Source organism: Coenobita brevimanus, chromosome 46, assembly GCF_032717465.1.
Source record: "Coenobita brevimanus isolate Jiangsu-jjx chromosome 46, ASM3271746v2, whole genome shotgun sequence".
Lineage (NCBI taxonomy): Eukaryota > Metazoa > Arthropoda > Malacostraca > Decapoda > Coenobitidae > Coenobita > Coenobita brevimanus.
In genome coordinates, this window is record NC_136999.1 from 996,750 (window position 1) to 1,013,406 (window position 16,657).

Genomic DNA, 16,657 nt, shown 5'->3' on the forward strand with positions numbered 1-16,657 from the left:
ATGACACAGGTCAGTAAAACAGCGCTCGGCAATTAAATTTAATCACTTCATATTCCCTAAAATATGAGACGTGTAGTATTACATATAATAATGGAATCCCCTATATACTGTACAAACATTTTTATAAACCAACATTTTTTAAAGGCCTAGTATATATGCTAATCTATAAAAAATAACAAAGGATCCTGCCAACATTTCATTCCAATAGGAAATTTGGAAATAGGGCATCACTGACATACATATTTAATTTTTATTTATTGATTTTTATTCACTGATTTTTACATACTTTTCTAGCATAAATAACACCTAGTGGATCCCCTCCCCCCCCATAGTTTATTTATTGATCACCTCAGATCAGTTGAAGGCATCCCTCTGCAGAACCTTAGCAAGTACTGTTAAAATGTAGAATACATTACTGGATTGAAGGGGTTGATGGCCTTTGCACAGTCAATGGGCAATGATCCAAACCTTTTTGCTGTATGTTTCAGGATATCCGCAACTATTTTTCTACCATTGGTGCCAAAAAGAAGCCCGGAGGGTCATCACAACCAAACAAGGATGCCAAGAAGAAGGTGTTTGTGATCGACTCTGATGAGGAAGAGGAGTCACCTAAAGTGTCCAAAAGACAGAGGATTGAAGAATCGGGTAAAGTGCAGAGTAATGGCGGGTGGTGTAGGAGGCTCTGTAGCATCCCATCTCGACTGATTTATTCTGCTTGTCACATATTAACATTCTCTTGAATGATAGCCACAAATAAATCATCTACGCATCACCTTGTCATCTGCCATTTGACTGATCTTCCTCCAACTCACACTCCCCTTAACTCATGTATCTCTCCAGTCCATCCCTCCATCCCATTCCAGGGCTCTTGCTAACTGCCGATGGTTGCGATCCATTTGGCTCCTGAGGTTTCAGATTTACGAGCGAAATAAATTTTTAGTAGCCAAATTGACTACGAGCCGAAATATTTTACGAGCAATAAATATATTTATATATTTATTTATACATTGTCTATTTTTAAACATTCACAGTGGCGACAAGGAAAGACTTTATAATTGATCACAACGTGCTTTTTTGTTCATTTAAGTGAGATTTACTTATTGTGTAGTTTACTGGGTTTTGAAGTGGATGTATTTTCTCCTCGCCAAAAGACGACTTGCATGTAAAATTTGTTCGCTGAAGGAAAAAATATTCGCATTTGCGAGCTGTGGCTCGCTAAACAAGAGCCCTGCATTCTTGGTCTTCCCTTCCACCTCACTCACGTATACTTTTTTAGTCAGTCTTCTGTTCTCCATCCTCTGCACATGACCAAACCGTCTCAAGAGTACAGTATTTTTCTTACCACTTTCAGTCAGATCCACATCAACACCACAGCACTTCTTGGATGTCCTTGTATGTGTCTGTCTGTCTCTCCACATAATAGCACGTGCTCCTCTCAGATGCTTTAAGCATTTCACTAGAGTTGACCCAGACTTAAAATCCAGGATGTGTGCTGTTGAAATGCTACTTTAAGTGATATATACCGTACAGTTTTAAGTGAAACATGATCTAGTTCATGACTGAGAGGCTAAAACTGAAAGAAACACCCTCATTTCTCACCTTAGAAGCAACTTCTGAATGAATCACAGGCGTCGTAAAGTAAGAAAATGTGTTATTTTGTCAGCAGCATAATAATGAAAGAACTTTAAAGAAGAACTAACTGTATGTATAAAATAAATGTTTTCCAGATGAGGAAAATGTTGAAGTCAAATGCAAGTGAAAACTATGAACTACGAATGAGGAGGAAAAGTCTGAGTCAGCGCTGATTATATGAAGAAATATATGGTACAGTACAGTCTTCTAAATGAGAACATCTATTTTTCCAAAAACTACCATCATCATCATCATCCAGACCTCCTTTCCCACCCTAGGGCAGGGTGAGGAGTAGCAATGTCCAGACAGCCCAAGTTCACCCAGTCCAGTGGGCCATGCTTCCATTCACTTATCATTTAAGCCACTGGAATCTTGGCTGTATCGGATACACCAAAAAACTTTCACCACATTCTGTAGCTTCAGATAAACGTATCCGAGAGTCAGTCTGACTGCTGTCATGTTAAAAGGGATGCCAGATCCCTGATCATGCACTTCTTCTTACAACATTCGTCCAGTCAGCTCGATCTCTTGTCAGTCCCCTAGCCGTACTGACTTCCATACCTCTCTTCCTCACACACTCATCTGCCATATCCTTCCACCTTCTCCTTGGCCTTCCTCGCCTCCTCCCTCCTTCAGATTTGCTCAGATATACCTTTTTCACCACTCTCTTGTAATCCATTCTCTTCACATGACCATACCATCTCAGTACACTTTCTTCGATTCTGGTGTCCACCGGCTTCATCGCTTCCACTTTCCAAAATATTTTTTCATGCAGTAGGAGTTGTTGCTATCATCTGTCCTAATACCACCAATGCATTTTTGAAGTCAGTGTATTTGCAGACAAGTATAACAAGAGATTTTACATTACTAATGCAGGGTATTTACTTTTCAATGTACTGTACTGTAGACTATATTTTTTTTACAGGCATTTCTCGTAGTTATCGTTATGATTCTGCTTTCCAAAATATTCCATTTTCTGAAAAGCCTTTGAACTCAAGCATTTTGGAATTGAGGGTTTGTACTGTATTTTGGAACACACACCTGCTGAGTACTTATTGTAATTGTTCTGCAGATGATGAAATATTTGAAGTCACACCTAAGAGAAAGTTGGAAGCTAAGAAGGAGAAAAAGGCGAAATTGGACAAACATAAGTCACTTCCCAAGCCCAAGCCTCCCAAGCTGAAACCAGTTGCAGCAACAGACTTTTTTGGCCATGCTCCTGTGGCACGCAAAGAGAAACATTCATCGGAAGAGAAAAAGGAAGAGGTGAGAGAGAGAGAGAGTAGAGACAAGTTTGTGCCATGATTTATCTCTTAATTCATATCAGTATGTTGCATAGAAAATTTTTGTATTATTTGAAGGTTTGAATGTTAGATTAGTGTCTGTTGAATAAAGTCTTTCATAAATTTTAGGTTGGGATGTGAATGAGTGCATGGTCCATTTCACTGGGCATGCTGTTGATACCGGTAGTTCTCCCACTTTCATGATAGCTCGTACCATGTTTTCTTGGACTCTACCTCACCGTATCCTTAGTCAGGAAAAAAGGTCATGATGGTGATGGTAGTGATGATATACTAGTATTGAGTGTACCCTTTTTACATTTTTCAGATTGTTATTGACAGTGATGATGATTTTGCTGAAACTCTGTCACAGCTGGATGAAGAAGACAAGAAGATAAAACACGCCGAACCAGAGACTAAACCACCTCCTTCACCCCCAGCTAACGAGGTGAAGCCTAAGCCCAATGAGAACAGTCCCCCAAATAAGATTAAACCAGAGGAGAAACAGGTGAAATCAACGGAAAAACAGGTGAAATCAGCGGAAAAACAGGTGAAGTTAGCGGGGAAGCAAGTCCAAGCATCCCAGTCCCTAAGTCTCTCCAGCAAGTTATCGTCAAAGCTGAAGGACTTTGAGTATAAGAGGAAGAGTGATGGCTTAGAAAGCAGTGATGATAACAGAAAAGAAGAAAGAGCATTGATGCATAAAGATAAGAGAATGAGGCATGAGGATCAGGAGAGAGGAGAAGCAAAGAAGGAGTACACACCACAGAAAAACAAAAATGAACACAGAAGGAAAGAAGACAAACACAGAGATGAAGACAGAAAGGAAAGAGACAGAAAACCACATAAAACTGAGAATGACGAAAGCCACTCCATCTTAAAGAAGAGTAGTAAAGGAAGCTCAGGGAAGGAGAAGCCACACTCACACACCCCAAGTAAAATCAAGGAACAGTGGGATGGGAAGAAAATGACCCCCAAAAGAGAAAGTAAAACCAAGGAAGAAGAGGATTGGAAGAAAGTTACCCCAAAGAAAGAAAGTAAAGAAACACCAGGAAAGGAAAAAGATAATATAAAGAAAGAGACACAGCAAGGAACCCCCAGCAAGGGTGAGCAGACGAAAAAGGGTGATGATGCAGAGTCAACACCACAAGATGAGAAGAGGAAGAATGCTAGGGAAGCGTATTTTAAGTTTCTGAGAAGGAGTGGCCCAGCTAACCCTGGCAGTAAGCTCATACCGGAGGTGAGAACATCAAGTTGTCTCAAGACTTTGATTTAAATTTTTTTCAAACAATTTGTACTTGGTATCTATCTGTCTTTCTATCTGTATGTCTGTTGTCATCTGCCTTAGTCCTGGGAGGGGTGGCTGCAGACAAATGACTTCTATTTCACCCTGTCCTTCACCATCAGGCTACCCTCCCACCAGATCACCTGACCTTTGCCTATATGCATTCTCTATTCCATCCCTCCATATCCTCGTTCTCTCCCTCCCCTCTCTTCTCCCACGTCTCCTTTGTTTAAATAAAGTTTTGTTACCTCCTTTTGCAGAATTTGTTGCATACAACATTACCATTACCTGCAACCAGTGCTGTTACGTAAAAATTTTCACAGCCATATGCTATATGTTAACTTTATCTCCTGCCTTAATCACTAAATGAAAGGGGGCCGGGCTAACCCGCATTATTTATTTTGCACTGTGCATTTCATAGTGTTTACTGTATGTAGGGTAGTTATGTTCAATCTTGAGTTCTTGACTGGGTGTGTTGCTCAGTGGCAGAAAGAGACAATGCTTCAGCACTACATCCTTTCCATAGCACATGTTCGTTACTAGCATCATATTTTGGTGTCAGTAAATTATTACAACTCAGCATTCAGGATGGAACGAATTACGAATGTATTTTTAGTCCAAGTTAGAGTAAAAAAGGTATACAACTACTTCACTAATACAGTACCACAGTACTACTACTACTACAACTACTACTACTACTACTACTACTACTACTACTACTGCTGCTAGTACAACTAATGTTACTGCTTCTATTCAGCTACTACAACCACTAAAATACTGTTACAACTACCAAAAAACTACTAAGACCACTATCCTCGCACCAGGGAGAGTTGGGATGCCTTCAGGGTTTGGTGTTTGTGCTGAGCGGCGTGTTTGAGAGTCTTGACCGAAAGGAGGCAGAAGACCTGATCAAAAAGTATGGTGGGAGGGTGACAACATCGATCAGTCGCAACACCTCATACCTCATACTGGGGTCGGAGGCGGGCGAGGCTAAGCTTAAGAAGGTATGTGCTTACTTGGTTTTGTCTCCTGGATGATTGCTACTTATCTTTGTGTTGATCTGTATATCTGTATGTCCATCTGTCCTTATACTGTATGTAGTCCTACATGTATGTCCAGCTGTCTATATATATACAGTACTGTATATGTCAGTCCCTCTGTCTGTCTATTACGAAGTACTGTACTTTAATCCTATAAGGGGTGGCTACATATGAATTGTCGCCATGCCATCCTATCTCCTGCCATCACACTGCCCCTTTTCAGCTCACACCCCCTCACTCATATACCTCTCCACCTGATGCCTCCATCTCATCCTTAGTCTCCCCCTCCCCTCTTTACCTCACTCACATTCACTTTCTTAGTCAGTCTCCCATTTTCTATTCTTCATGTAGCCACACAATAATGATATAAACTTAAACACAGTAGTTATAATTTGTGATACAGTAGTACAAGAGTATAAAAGATTTTGTATTGTGGAGTGGGCAGCACTGTAGCTGAAGATCAGCAATATAAATTATGCTTAGTTGAGCAGGCAACAAACACCAGACCATCAGATTAGGAATATCTGTTTCTGGTAGGTGGTGGCACTCTCCATCTATCCACTCACTCGGTGATGTGCTGCTTTCAGGTTACTACACAGAGCAACAGGTCAGATGGTGTACTGTCACCCAGGAAACCATTTACTCTGGTGGATGATAATCATATAAGCAAAGTACACCTGGTGGTCTAATGAGTCAAGACACCAACCAGCTGGGGCTGCAAGGGTTGAAAACTGAAGGGTTTTGGGGGTTTATTGCTCACATGATACCACTCAGGGGCAAGTAAGGCTGGTCACCCTTGTGTTAACCCCTTACATTCAGGTGAAGTCATTTTTTACTAGTATATTGGTGCTGCTGCCAGATTATTTTATTTAAGTTAGGCTCCTCATGAGGTAATGTAGGATTGCATGATGGATAGATGGATAGGAAAGGTTTCTTGTGCTGAATGGATTATAAGGCCAGATCTAACTCCCCAGTTGGAAAAGCACATCCTAAGCTAAATTAAATGTGTTAAGAGATGGCAAGAATAATTGAAAAAGATATCCCCAGTCTTAGTGGGTCAGCGTTGAGACTGAATAGCCAAGCAGAGGAGGAGGAAGAGTTAGTGATTTATGTGAAACATGTCCAGGTATTAACTAATGTGGTTTAGTATCTGGAGGAGTTCTGATGTCCTGTAAGATGATTGACCTGAAATCCACTATAATTGGTGTGTTAGAATGTGGTGTTGATGGTGTTTTTTGATGCCATGTGTGTATGTGTGTTTGTCTTTCGACAGGCAGAGCAGCTGGGCACCAAGAAACTGGATGAGGATGGCCTACTGGACCTGATTCGAACACTGCCGGGAAAAGGACCAAAAGAGGACACCAAGAAAGACAGTATGTAGGGGAATTTGTGGTTAGTACGCTGCTCTGCTATATTACTTGGCCGGAAATTTCCATCTCTAAGTTTTGAACACACGGCTACAACAATAGATTGCTGGTAACACTATAGTATGGTGCTCGTCACGTAAAATTTGTATGCAGAGGATGTAGAGCCATTTTATTTTTTACTTTTACTGGGCAGTAGCATGTTTTCGTGAATTTATTAAATATTTGTATATTTCAGGAGGTACAGGCAAAGCCTCTTACAAGCTGAAAGCATTTGCAAGAGAGGATAAGAAAGAGAGCCAGAAGGAGAATGAGAGAATGGCTCCTTCCCCCTCCACTATCAGCACCCCTACTGTCACCCCTGGTCCCAAGAGATCCTTACTTTCACATACCTCATCACCGGCATCTCAGGTGAGTTGGACATGTTAGTTTGATCGTGTCATTATCTTTGTTATAATCGTCATCATAATCATCCTTATTGTCACTATTGCCGTCATCATCATCATGTGGTGTGAGGTGGAGAGGACAGCCTGATGGCTGAGGACAAAGCGACATGGAAGCATCTCATTTCTGGTAGCCACACAATTTTATATTTCATTGTTGAGGGTAGCAGTGGGAAAGTAATTCCTCTTATATTGCAATTAACATTTTATATTTCATTGTTGAGAGCAGCAGTGGGAATCTTATATTACAATTAACATTGTATATTTCATCATTCAGCATGGGAGTGTACAGTATTTCTTCTTGTATTACAATTAACACTGTGCATTTTGTCTTTCAGGGCAGCAGTGACACTAGTTCATCATGGTCAGGCAGCTCCACACCCTCAACACAGCCCCTGTCATCACAAGAGGTGTCTGAGCGTCCAGGTGATGTCCTCATGTGGGTGGACAGGTACAAGCCAGCCTCCATAAAGAACATTATTGGCCAGCAGGGTGACCGATCCAATGTCAAGAAGCTCCTTAACTGGCTAAAGAACTGGAATGTCAACCAACTCGGGAATAAGAAACCACCTCGACCAAGTGAGTGGCAGTTTGCTACGGTAATGTTACATGGCTGTATGTATGTTCTATCTGTCTGTCTACCTCTGTGGATCTGTGTGTTTCTGTATATTTCTGTTTGTGTATTGAAATGTCTATTCATTACCAGATGCCTTAATCCCATAAGGGATGGCCACAGAAAAATCGCCACCTGGTTACCCTGTCCTCTGCAATGTGGCTCCCCTCCCTCCAACTCGCACACTTCTCTTTCATGCATTTCTACACACCAACCTTTCATCTCGTCCTTGGTCTCCCCCTCTACCTCACTGACGTTACAGGGTTATATTCTTGTTGAGTATAGATTTTATAACTCAGAAATGTAATTGGCCAGCAGGATGACCAATCTAGCATCAAGAGTCCTCCTCCTAACCCTCTTCAGCTGACCATTCAGTATTTATTTTTAATTTCTTTGCTCTTTTGACCAGGTCCCTGGGCAAAGGATGACAATGGTGCATTCTTCAAGGCTGCACTGCTCTCGGGACCCCCGGGTGTAGGTCTGTATTCCCCTTACTACAGTATTCAGGCTACTGAGAATCATTTTGTGTATTATGTTAGGTAATACAAAGCTATTGCACAAGATAATCAGCTTGGGAAACATTTTTATCTCATCAGTTCTGCATTAATTATTGACTTAAGTGTTTGGCAACAGATTGGTAGTGAACATTGAGAAGTAAACAATATTCTTCATTTATAAAATACACAGTATTTGGCAAGAAAACTTATTTATTTTTATTACGTTATTAGGCAAGACAACTTCAGCCCACCTGGTGTGTAAGGAGCTGAGTTATGATGTGGTGGAGCTGAATGCATCTGATGCACGTTCCAAGCGCACACTGGACGAGATGGTGTCAGAGCTTCTCACTAACAAAGTCTTGGCTGGGTATGCCACAAGTGAGTTCACCTATTCTTACTGTTGTCTAGTAATCCTGGGCTGTCTGGCTGAGCAGACCCATTAACAGCAGCCAAGCAACCACCCTTGCTGGGCCATCCTGTGCAATGAACCGATGTTCCCTTGCTTTGCTATAGTTAGATGCAGGGAATAGTGTAGAGGTTTGGTTCCTGATGGATGCTACATTTGTTTCTCCATCTAGTTATCTGGGGCAGCATAGTAGGCTTCATATCACCCTGTTAATGGTTTAACCCCTAAAAGATGGGTGACCGTGTATGCTGTCCGAGAGTACCAGAGCCAAAAAGACAGGTATCCGCATGTGCAGTCACACCATTTTTCAAACTAATGTGGGCATTGAGGTAGCTTCCCATGTCCTGTGGAGGAGTAGGATTATAATAACAAACCCCTATCACCTCCCCCTCACCATACTGCACCCGCATAATCCATGACTCACTCAGTCTTCATCCGGCTTTGTGACAGTGAATATGTCGCGCTCTCACTCGATCTCCTCTTACCAGTTGGCCCCTGATGATTCACATGGATCTGCCCCATCCACATCCACACCAATCAAGATCATTCCTAGGGGCCGTCCAAAGCCGCTTGGTGATGAATCTGTTGACTGGGAGCTAGGTAAAAGAATGGAGAGTGTGTCATTTTGGGGAAGTGAGAGTGATGCAATGCTCGCTGTTGACGAGCCATCATTTCTTGCTGGAGAAGGTGATAGTGAACCTGTTGATCACACAGTGAATGTTTATTGTATGTGCAGTGTTGAATAGTAATTATAATGTGAAAATCAGAGTATGGTAAGCTCCAGGTAGCAGTCATGAAAGTGAAAAACAATGAGTTTAAAACGCCTCCTAAGATCACTGCCCATCCAGCAGAAGTTCATGTAGTCTTCAACGCCACCTCAGATAAGACCTGAAGGTATGCGCTTTCCAGTGGTGCCTCATTTTTTACTGTAGTATTACTCATTATGTTTTCATAAAGGTTTAAAGTATTGTTTACATTTGACTGATTATGCCCATCCTGAGCATATGGCACACCATTCTGATGCCTGTCTTTTAAGGGAGTTAATGGTTACCACCCAGTGTTGGAAATGGCTTCCTGGGTTACAAGAAACCATTAGGCTTGCCACTTAGTGTAGAGCCACCTGAGGTGGAAAGAGAAATAAAAGTGACAGGAAGGATGGGATCAATAAGAAGAGAGAAGAGCAGACACAGAAAAAGAATGATTATTATAGAAACTAACCACCTAAAGGTGGGAAGAAGAGGTCAGGACAGTGATGATGATGACGATGATTTTTCTTGTATCACAGGCAGCAGTAGTGACAGAACCACCAGCACTCACCATGTGCTACTGATGGACGAGGTTGATGGCATGTCCGGCAATGAGGACCGTGGCGGTGTGCAGGAACTAATCACCCTAATCAAAAAGTCCCGTGTGCCGATCATTGCCATGTGCAATGACCGCAACCACCCCAAGATCAGATCCCTGGCCAACCACTGCTTTGATCTCAGGTTCCCCAAGCCCAGGATAGAACAAATCAGGGTACCGTAGGTTGTTTAATATGTTGGTTTTACTTTAACCTGATGAAGGAGAGAATGGAGCAGTACAGGGTGTCCACAAATTATTTGTATAACTTTAGAATTTTATAAAAAGTACAAGAATCAAGAAATTTCATGCAGTTTGTTGCATATTAACAAGAAAATAAAAAAGTTTTTTGTAACTATATGGTTCACCTCTACATGAGCATCATCAGCAACAGGGATGTCTGTACATCTACTCCTTTCCTCAGGGTCCACTTATGTCAATATGCTTCCGTGAGGGCATCAAGCTGAAGCCTGAAGCACTGGACCAAATAATCATCGGTGCCAACCAGGATGTGAGACAAATCCTGCACCACCTCTCAGTCTGGTCTGCCACCGAAAAGAACCTGCAGGCCGAAGATATGAAGAGGGAGGCGGACCGGGCCAAGAAGGACCTGAAGAAGGTCTGTAGAGTTTAAGTATACAGTACAGCCTTCCATATCTGTACATCCAGTTTCCAAAAATCTTAAATTCCTAAAATATTATTTCTTGCCGTATGGGATGTTGGTATCATCCTCACATAATCGGTACATATTTGAAGACAAACTCTATTTGTGGACAAATATAACAGTAGATGCTATATTACTACAGTAATACAAGGTGCTTCATTGCATTTACTGTTCATGGTACTGTAGGCCGTTTTTTACTTGATTTTCTCATAGTTACCATTATGATTCTTCCATACATTAAAAAAAATAGTAACGTGTTAAGAAAATAAAGTAAATAGCGCGGGGAGCAGCTGTTCCCATATGGAAGATGGCACCCTGCCAGGCTGGACTTGGTGATGTTAGTCATGTTTTATGTATTGTTTGAGATTTCGGTGTGACAATGTTAATACAGTGATTACTCTGCATTGTACCAGGGACCTTGGGACGTGTGTCGTGCAGTGTTCACATACTCAGAGCACAAGGACATGAACATCCATGGGAAGTCTGACCTGTTCTTCCATGACTACTCCATTGCTCCACTTTTCGTCCAGGAGAACTACCCAAAGGTTGTCCCCCGAGCTGCTGGGTGAGTAGGGACATGTGACTAAATATCTATCTGTCTGTCTATCAGTCCATTATATTTATCTGTGTATCTGTCAAACCCATTCTTCTATGACAGCTCCATCGCACCTCTTTTTGTTCGAACAACCCCTTGAGCCACTGGATCAGTAGGGACACATGACTAAATATCTGCCTGTCTACTGTATTTATTTATCAATCTGTCTGTTAAACCCATTCTTCAGGGGTAAGCGTATAGCCACCCTGGAACAGCTGGCCAAAACTGCGGAGAGCCTGGCCGATGGGGACCTGGTGGAGAAGCTCATCAGGTCGCGCAACGCATGGTCACTCCTGCCCACACAGGTCAGTTGGTTAGAATGGTGCTGGGTGGACAGTATAATTATATTACTTATGTTGTTTTAATACTAATGTAGTTTGCATCAGTCAATATAGTATCATCATGACATACAAGAGGATACTGATGGGCAGTATGGAAAATAAACAGCTGAGAAAGATATACTGTAAATCTTCATAGTTATTTAGAATACAACAGAATAACAATACAGTACAGATACTGTACAGGTATGATAGTATAGCCTACTCCTTTTACCTTGGCCTGGTGGTAGGTGGTAGTGACCATCATCCACTCACATGATATAGTGGTGCCTACGTCATTTGCCCTTTCTGTCTTTTTCTGTGTCTGCCCTCGTGGCTTCCTATTTCACGCATCTTTTCTTTCACAGTTGTAATTACTCATCTTTCCCCTTAAGGTGACTCTCTACTGAATACCAAGCCCCATAATACGATAAAGTTACGTTCATAGAAAACCAATCAGATAAAGAATAGAGATGGTAGTGATTTTGTATGTAGAAATTTCAGTTTCAGGTGCTGAAATGTAGAAGTGACAGTGAAAAGAAATGTGAAAGTGTGAAGGATTTAAGTGGCAGATTACTAACCCATGGAGGTGAACTAAGGACCAGATGGAAAGAATATTTTGAATGTCTGATGAATGGGAATGGAAAGAGCAAAGCGGCTGTTAACATGATTGGTTTTGGAGGCGTACAGAGAAGGAATGCAGTGCTAGGAAACGTAGCACTCAGAGAGGTTAAGAACACTCTGAAGCAGCTGAAAAATGGGAAAGCAGCTGGGGTTGATGAAGTGTATACAGAGATGATTAAATGTAGTGGACAGAGTGGAATCAAGTGCATGTTGGAGATATGTAAGAAGGCATGGATGAGTGAAACTGTGCCAGTTGAGTGGAAAAAGGCAGTGATTGTACCCCTGTACAAAAATAAAGGTGAGTGATGTGAGAAGGGCATAACAGGGATTTGGCACTCCATTTTAAAGTGGCAGCGTTCAAATTGACTCGTATCAGATAGGTATTTGTGAAGCTACAGAACGTGGTGAAATTTTTTTTTTTCCCTACCTGATTGATCCAAGATTCCGTGGGCTTGAACGATGAATGAACAGAAACGTGGCCTACCAAATTGGGCAAACTTAGTCTGTCTGGACGTTGCTACTCCTCACTCTGCCCTAGGATGGGAAAGGAGGTCCGGATGATGATGAAGATGATGATAATGATGTTCTGTATATAGAAAAAGGTGCTTCATAGGGGATTGTAGTGATTGTATAAATGTTTTTTTTTTTTTTTAAGTAGAAAACAAGGTGCTCCATTAGGGAATTGTAGTAATTGGGTAAGTGAAATGACTGTTGTGTATAAACAGATGGGTGCTAAAGTGGTATAAGCATATGATCTCACAACAGGATATTGTATAGTGGGGTGTGAGTGTAATAATAATTGTTTCCTTACACCCCAGGCCATCTTCAGCAGTGTGTTACCAGGCACCCACATGTCCGGCCACCTCTTCGCCCAAATTGAGTTCCCACGCTGGCTGGGCAACAACAGTCGACGCAACAAGTTTGACCGCATTATGCAGGAGCTGCAGATGCACATGAGGCTAAAGTGAGATATGCTAGTTTGTATAGAAAGTGAGGTGTTAAGAATTTTGTTGGCAGTTATTGTTGCGATCCAAGGTTCATCTGGACGTGAACCTGGAGGACTGCAGGCTGCAGTTGCTGGTCTCCTGCAGTTCACCTTCCTCATTTCAGGGAATAGAGTAGGAGTTGAAGGATGTTTGTATAACCGGGTAGCAGAGCCACATGGGTGTATTGGTGCTAACTTATGAAAGCGTCTCTCTCCACCACCTTGTGCATAATGTGGGATGTTACAAAGAGTTTTGAAGGGCTATTTCACTGGATATGTTGGTTGATAGTTCTCACTTATGCTTTACATTTCCCTCTTTCTGGATCCTATCTCACTCATGCAGTAGGTGTAAGTTAAGTTGGGATTATGATGATGATGATGATGATGATAAGGTGTCTTACTGACACTGTCTTAGTGAAAAATAGGATTAGGATGATAAGAATGAAAAGAAATCTGATTTACCGTACTTCCTTCCCTCAGGATCTCCGGCAACAAACTAGATGTAGGTATGGACTACAGTGGAGCTTTAAGAGATTCTGTAACACGGCCACTGGTGAGGCAGGGAGGTGATGGTGTGGGGGAGGCTGTGGAGGCCATGACGGAGTACCACCTCCTGCGAGAGGACCTGGATGCACTGCTGGAGCTGTCCAGTTGGCCCGGCACCAAGGACCCTATGGCCAGCGTGGAGAGCAAGGTCAGTGATGCAGTGGACACAGTCTTTAGCCCATGGTGGGCTGGGAGTGGCAGCTGCACCTGTTCATGGGGGATTGTGAGCATTTAGAGAACCAGACATGGGGTAACTTTTTGTCTTTATTGGTTGGTTTACGTATTTCTTCAAATCATTTATATATTGATAATCTTTAGTTATCTTTAGTTGTGGCACTTGGTGGTCTAGTGGCTTACAGCTTTATTGCTGGATGTGGCTCTTGAGGGTTTGTGTGAGGGTTGGTTGAGTTATTGCTTGCATAATGCCATTCAGGTGAGAGCAATTTGTCACTCATACTTTAGATTTCTAGGCTATGTAGCTGAGTTCCAGGTGTTAAGCACCTATTGGGTGATTAAAGGTTGATGATGATCATGATGGTCTTTAAGTTGGTCAAAATAATGGTGGTGATAATGATGATGATGTCTGACTTGCAGGTGAAAGCTGCATTTACCCGAACCTTCAACAAGGAGAGCCACATGACTCCATTTGCCGCACCATCCATCACCAAGAAGAAAAAGGTGAAGATGGGGGAGGATGTGTATGGAGAGGAAGAAGAGGAGGAAAATGAAGAGGACGACAGCGATATCACTGCAAGTGGCATGATTAAGGTAACACCAAATTAAGTACAGTATTGATTGAGACTTTCATGGCAGCACTGTGATGATGTTGATGAGGATGTGATTGAAAGCGTTAAGAATGGAGAATGAGAGACTTACTAGAAGAGTGCATGTGAGTGGGGTGGAGGGGAGGACCAAGAATGAGATGGAGGGATAGAGTGGAGATTTATATATGAGAGAGGGCTGTGTGAGTTGGAAGAAGGGCACCTAAATGGGAGAGAACAAGATGATGTGGAGGTGATTTGTTTGCGGCCACCCCATATGGGATTCAGGCATCTGGCAGCAGATAGTTACTTCATGACTCTAGCACCACATGTTTATGCCTGTAGGATGGAGTCAGGATTCTGGCTGCTTGATTGGTTAGTGAATGAGAGTGTGGACCCCCTCCAAAAAAAAGAGGTCTGGCTGATGATGACAGAGTGAAAGTGAGTATAAAGCACATATTTCCTCTGCTTGCTTTTTTATTCTGCTTGAAGCTAGGAGACAGTTTTGTTTTTTCAGCTTTGGAATGACTTCTTGGATTGATGATTCACCTTAACTGTTCTTTATGCTGGAGAGGGATGCCTTCATGTGATGGCACATATGTCCCTCAGTTTCCTCCCTGTCCCCCAAAAGGAGGATGGTGGACTGCAGGTAAAGGGCAACTTAAGCCTGCTGTTAACTGAGTTCATGTTCAGATGAACCTAGGGTGTTAACTACTATTACTACTACTGTTTTGTATTTATTTATCTATTTGTTTATCTTTAATCAGCAAAAGAAAGTTGGTGTGAAGAAAGATGGAGAGACAAGCCGGGGGAAAGGGAGTGGAAGCAGCAGCAGGGGAGGAGGTGCTGGAAGAGGAAGAGGAAGAGGACCAGGAAGGGGAAGAGGCAAGAAGTGAAGATGGACATGAAGATACAGGGTCATAGTTTAGGTGGCATAGGTGGTTTCTTAACACCTCATTGTTACTGGTTTCTTTTGGATTGTATCATATATAAAGGTTCCAACCTGCTTGCATGTGTCAGCCTTGGTCACCTAATAATGTTTGTTTTTTTATTATGGTAAATGTCACATGTCATATTTGACTAGCAACAGTTCATAACATATATTATGTTTGTTTTTATGTCATGTGTTTTATACAGTATCTGATATTCATGTGGTACCATCCATAAATATGCATATCTTTTTCCCTCCACTGCTTTTCTCAACATCATGCTCTGTTGCTCATCAGTTTTCTTATTTGTAACTCATTCTCTTCTTCTGGCATAAAGTTTTCTTTCACTTCCACCTCAAGTTCATGGTTGCTTTCTTTCTCACTTCCATTTATTTCATGCCTTATTTACCTCTTCATACATTGAGCTTTTTTTTTTTTTTTCTTTGTTTTCTTTTTTTTTTTTTAGGGTAGACTCTGAGATGGGAGGGTTAGATGTGGCCATGATAAACCTCTACAGCACTAGAGGTCTTTTTTAAAGTTACCTGGTACCAGCAAAAATAAACTAGAAAATGACATCACACACATTAAAGATAAAGTGTCAGATCATTGTGGGTGGAACTGAGAATTTAAAAGCCCTAAAATAGAGAGGCGGCTTGCAGTCCTAATGGACCCAGGATCGAATCCCGGCTGGGGCAGGGAACAGTTTAAGGATTTGAATTTCCTAAAAAGCAGACTTTCCTGATCTACCAGATGACCCGCCGACATGTCGTAAAAGTACCCCCGCTAATACCAGTACACCAGTCCTGTATGAGACAGCCCTAGCATGTATTCAATATGGACGGTGGGTGTTAGCGCCGAAGTGGTGACATGTGGAGGCGTAGGAGGACTACTGGGCCTTGGGATAGGCCACTGCCCCCAAGAAATAGGCCCTGAGCCCTTGCCCAGAGTCGGACACGTAAAAAAAAATATATATACAGTATATATATATATATATATTTAATGAGTCCATCTCTGGTCATAGGTTTCACAGCCTGCTCCCAGGGCCCAGTAGTCCACCTGCATACCATACACTTCTGCATGTCACCACTTCGGCGCTAACACCCACCGTCCATATTGAATACATGCTAGGGCTGTTTCATACAGGACTGGTGTATTAGTATTAGTGGGGGTATTTTTACGACATGTCGGCGGGTCTTCTGGTTGATCAGTAAAGTCTGTTTTTATTAAATTCAAATCCTTAAACTGTTCGCTGCCCCAGCGGGGATTTGAACCTGGGTCCGGTGGGATTGCAGACCACCTCTTTACTGACTGAGCCACACCTCCCCGAAATAGGGA

General features: G+C 42.1%; 1 protein-coding gene across 1 annotated transcript; it reads left to right on the top strand.

The window, feature by feature from the left end:
• Positions 1-15,304, top strand: Gnf1 (germ line transcription factor 1). Its single transcript, XM_080271599.1, has 18 exons — positions 1-9; positions 489-645; positions 2,705-2,898; positions 3,241-4,152; positions 5,022-5,201; positions 6,511-6,610; positions 6,840-7,012; positions 7,383-7,623; positions 8,067-8,135; positions 8,386-8,532; positions 9,846-10,078; positions 10,326-10,520; positions 10,979-11,130; positions 11,348-11,465; positions 12,920-13,065; positions 13,567-13,780; positions 14,227-14,400; positions 15,161-15,304. Exons 1-18 carry the CDS (start codon positions 1-3, stop codon positions 15,287-15,289), a joined length of 3,543 nt encoding a protein of 1,180 aa, XP_080127725.1. The 3' UTR covers positions 15,290-15,304.
• Positions 15,305-16,657: the final 1,353 nt, after the last annotated feature.

Coding starts and splice junctions, on each gene's coding strand:
- Gnf1 (XM_080271599.1), top strand. Junction 646..2,704: donor ACAGAGGATTGAAGAATCGG/GTAAAGTGCAGA, acceptor ATTGTTCTGCAG/ATGATGAAATATTTGAAGTC. Junction 2,899..3,240: donor CGGAAGAGAAAAAGGAAGAG/GTGAGAGAGAGA, acceptor TACATTTTTCAG/ATTGTTATTGACAGTGATGA.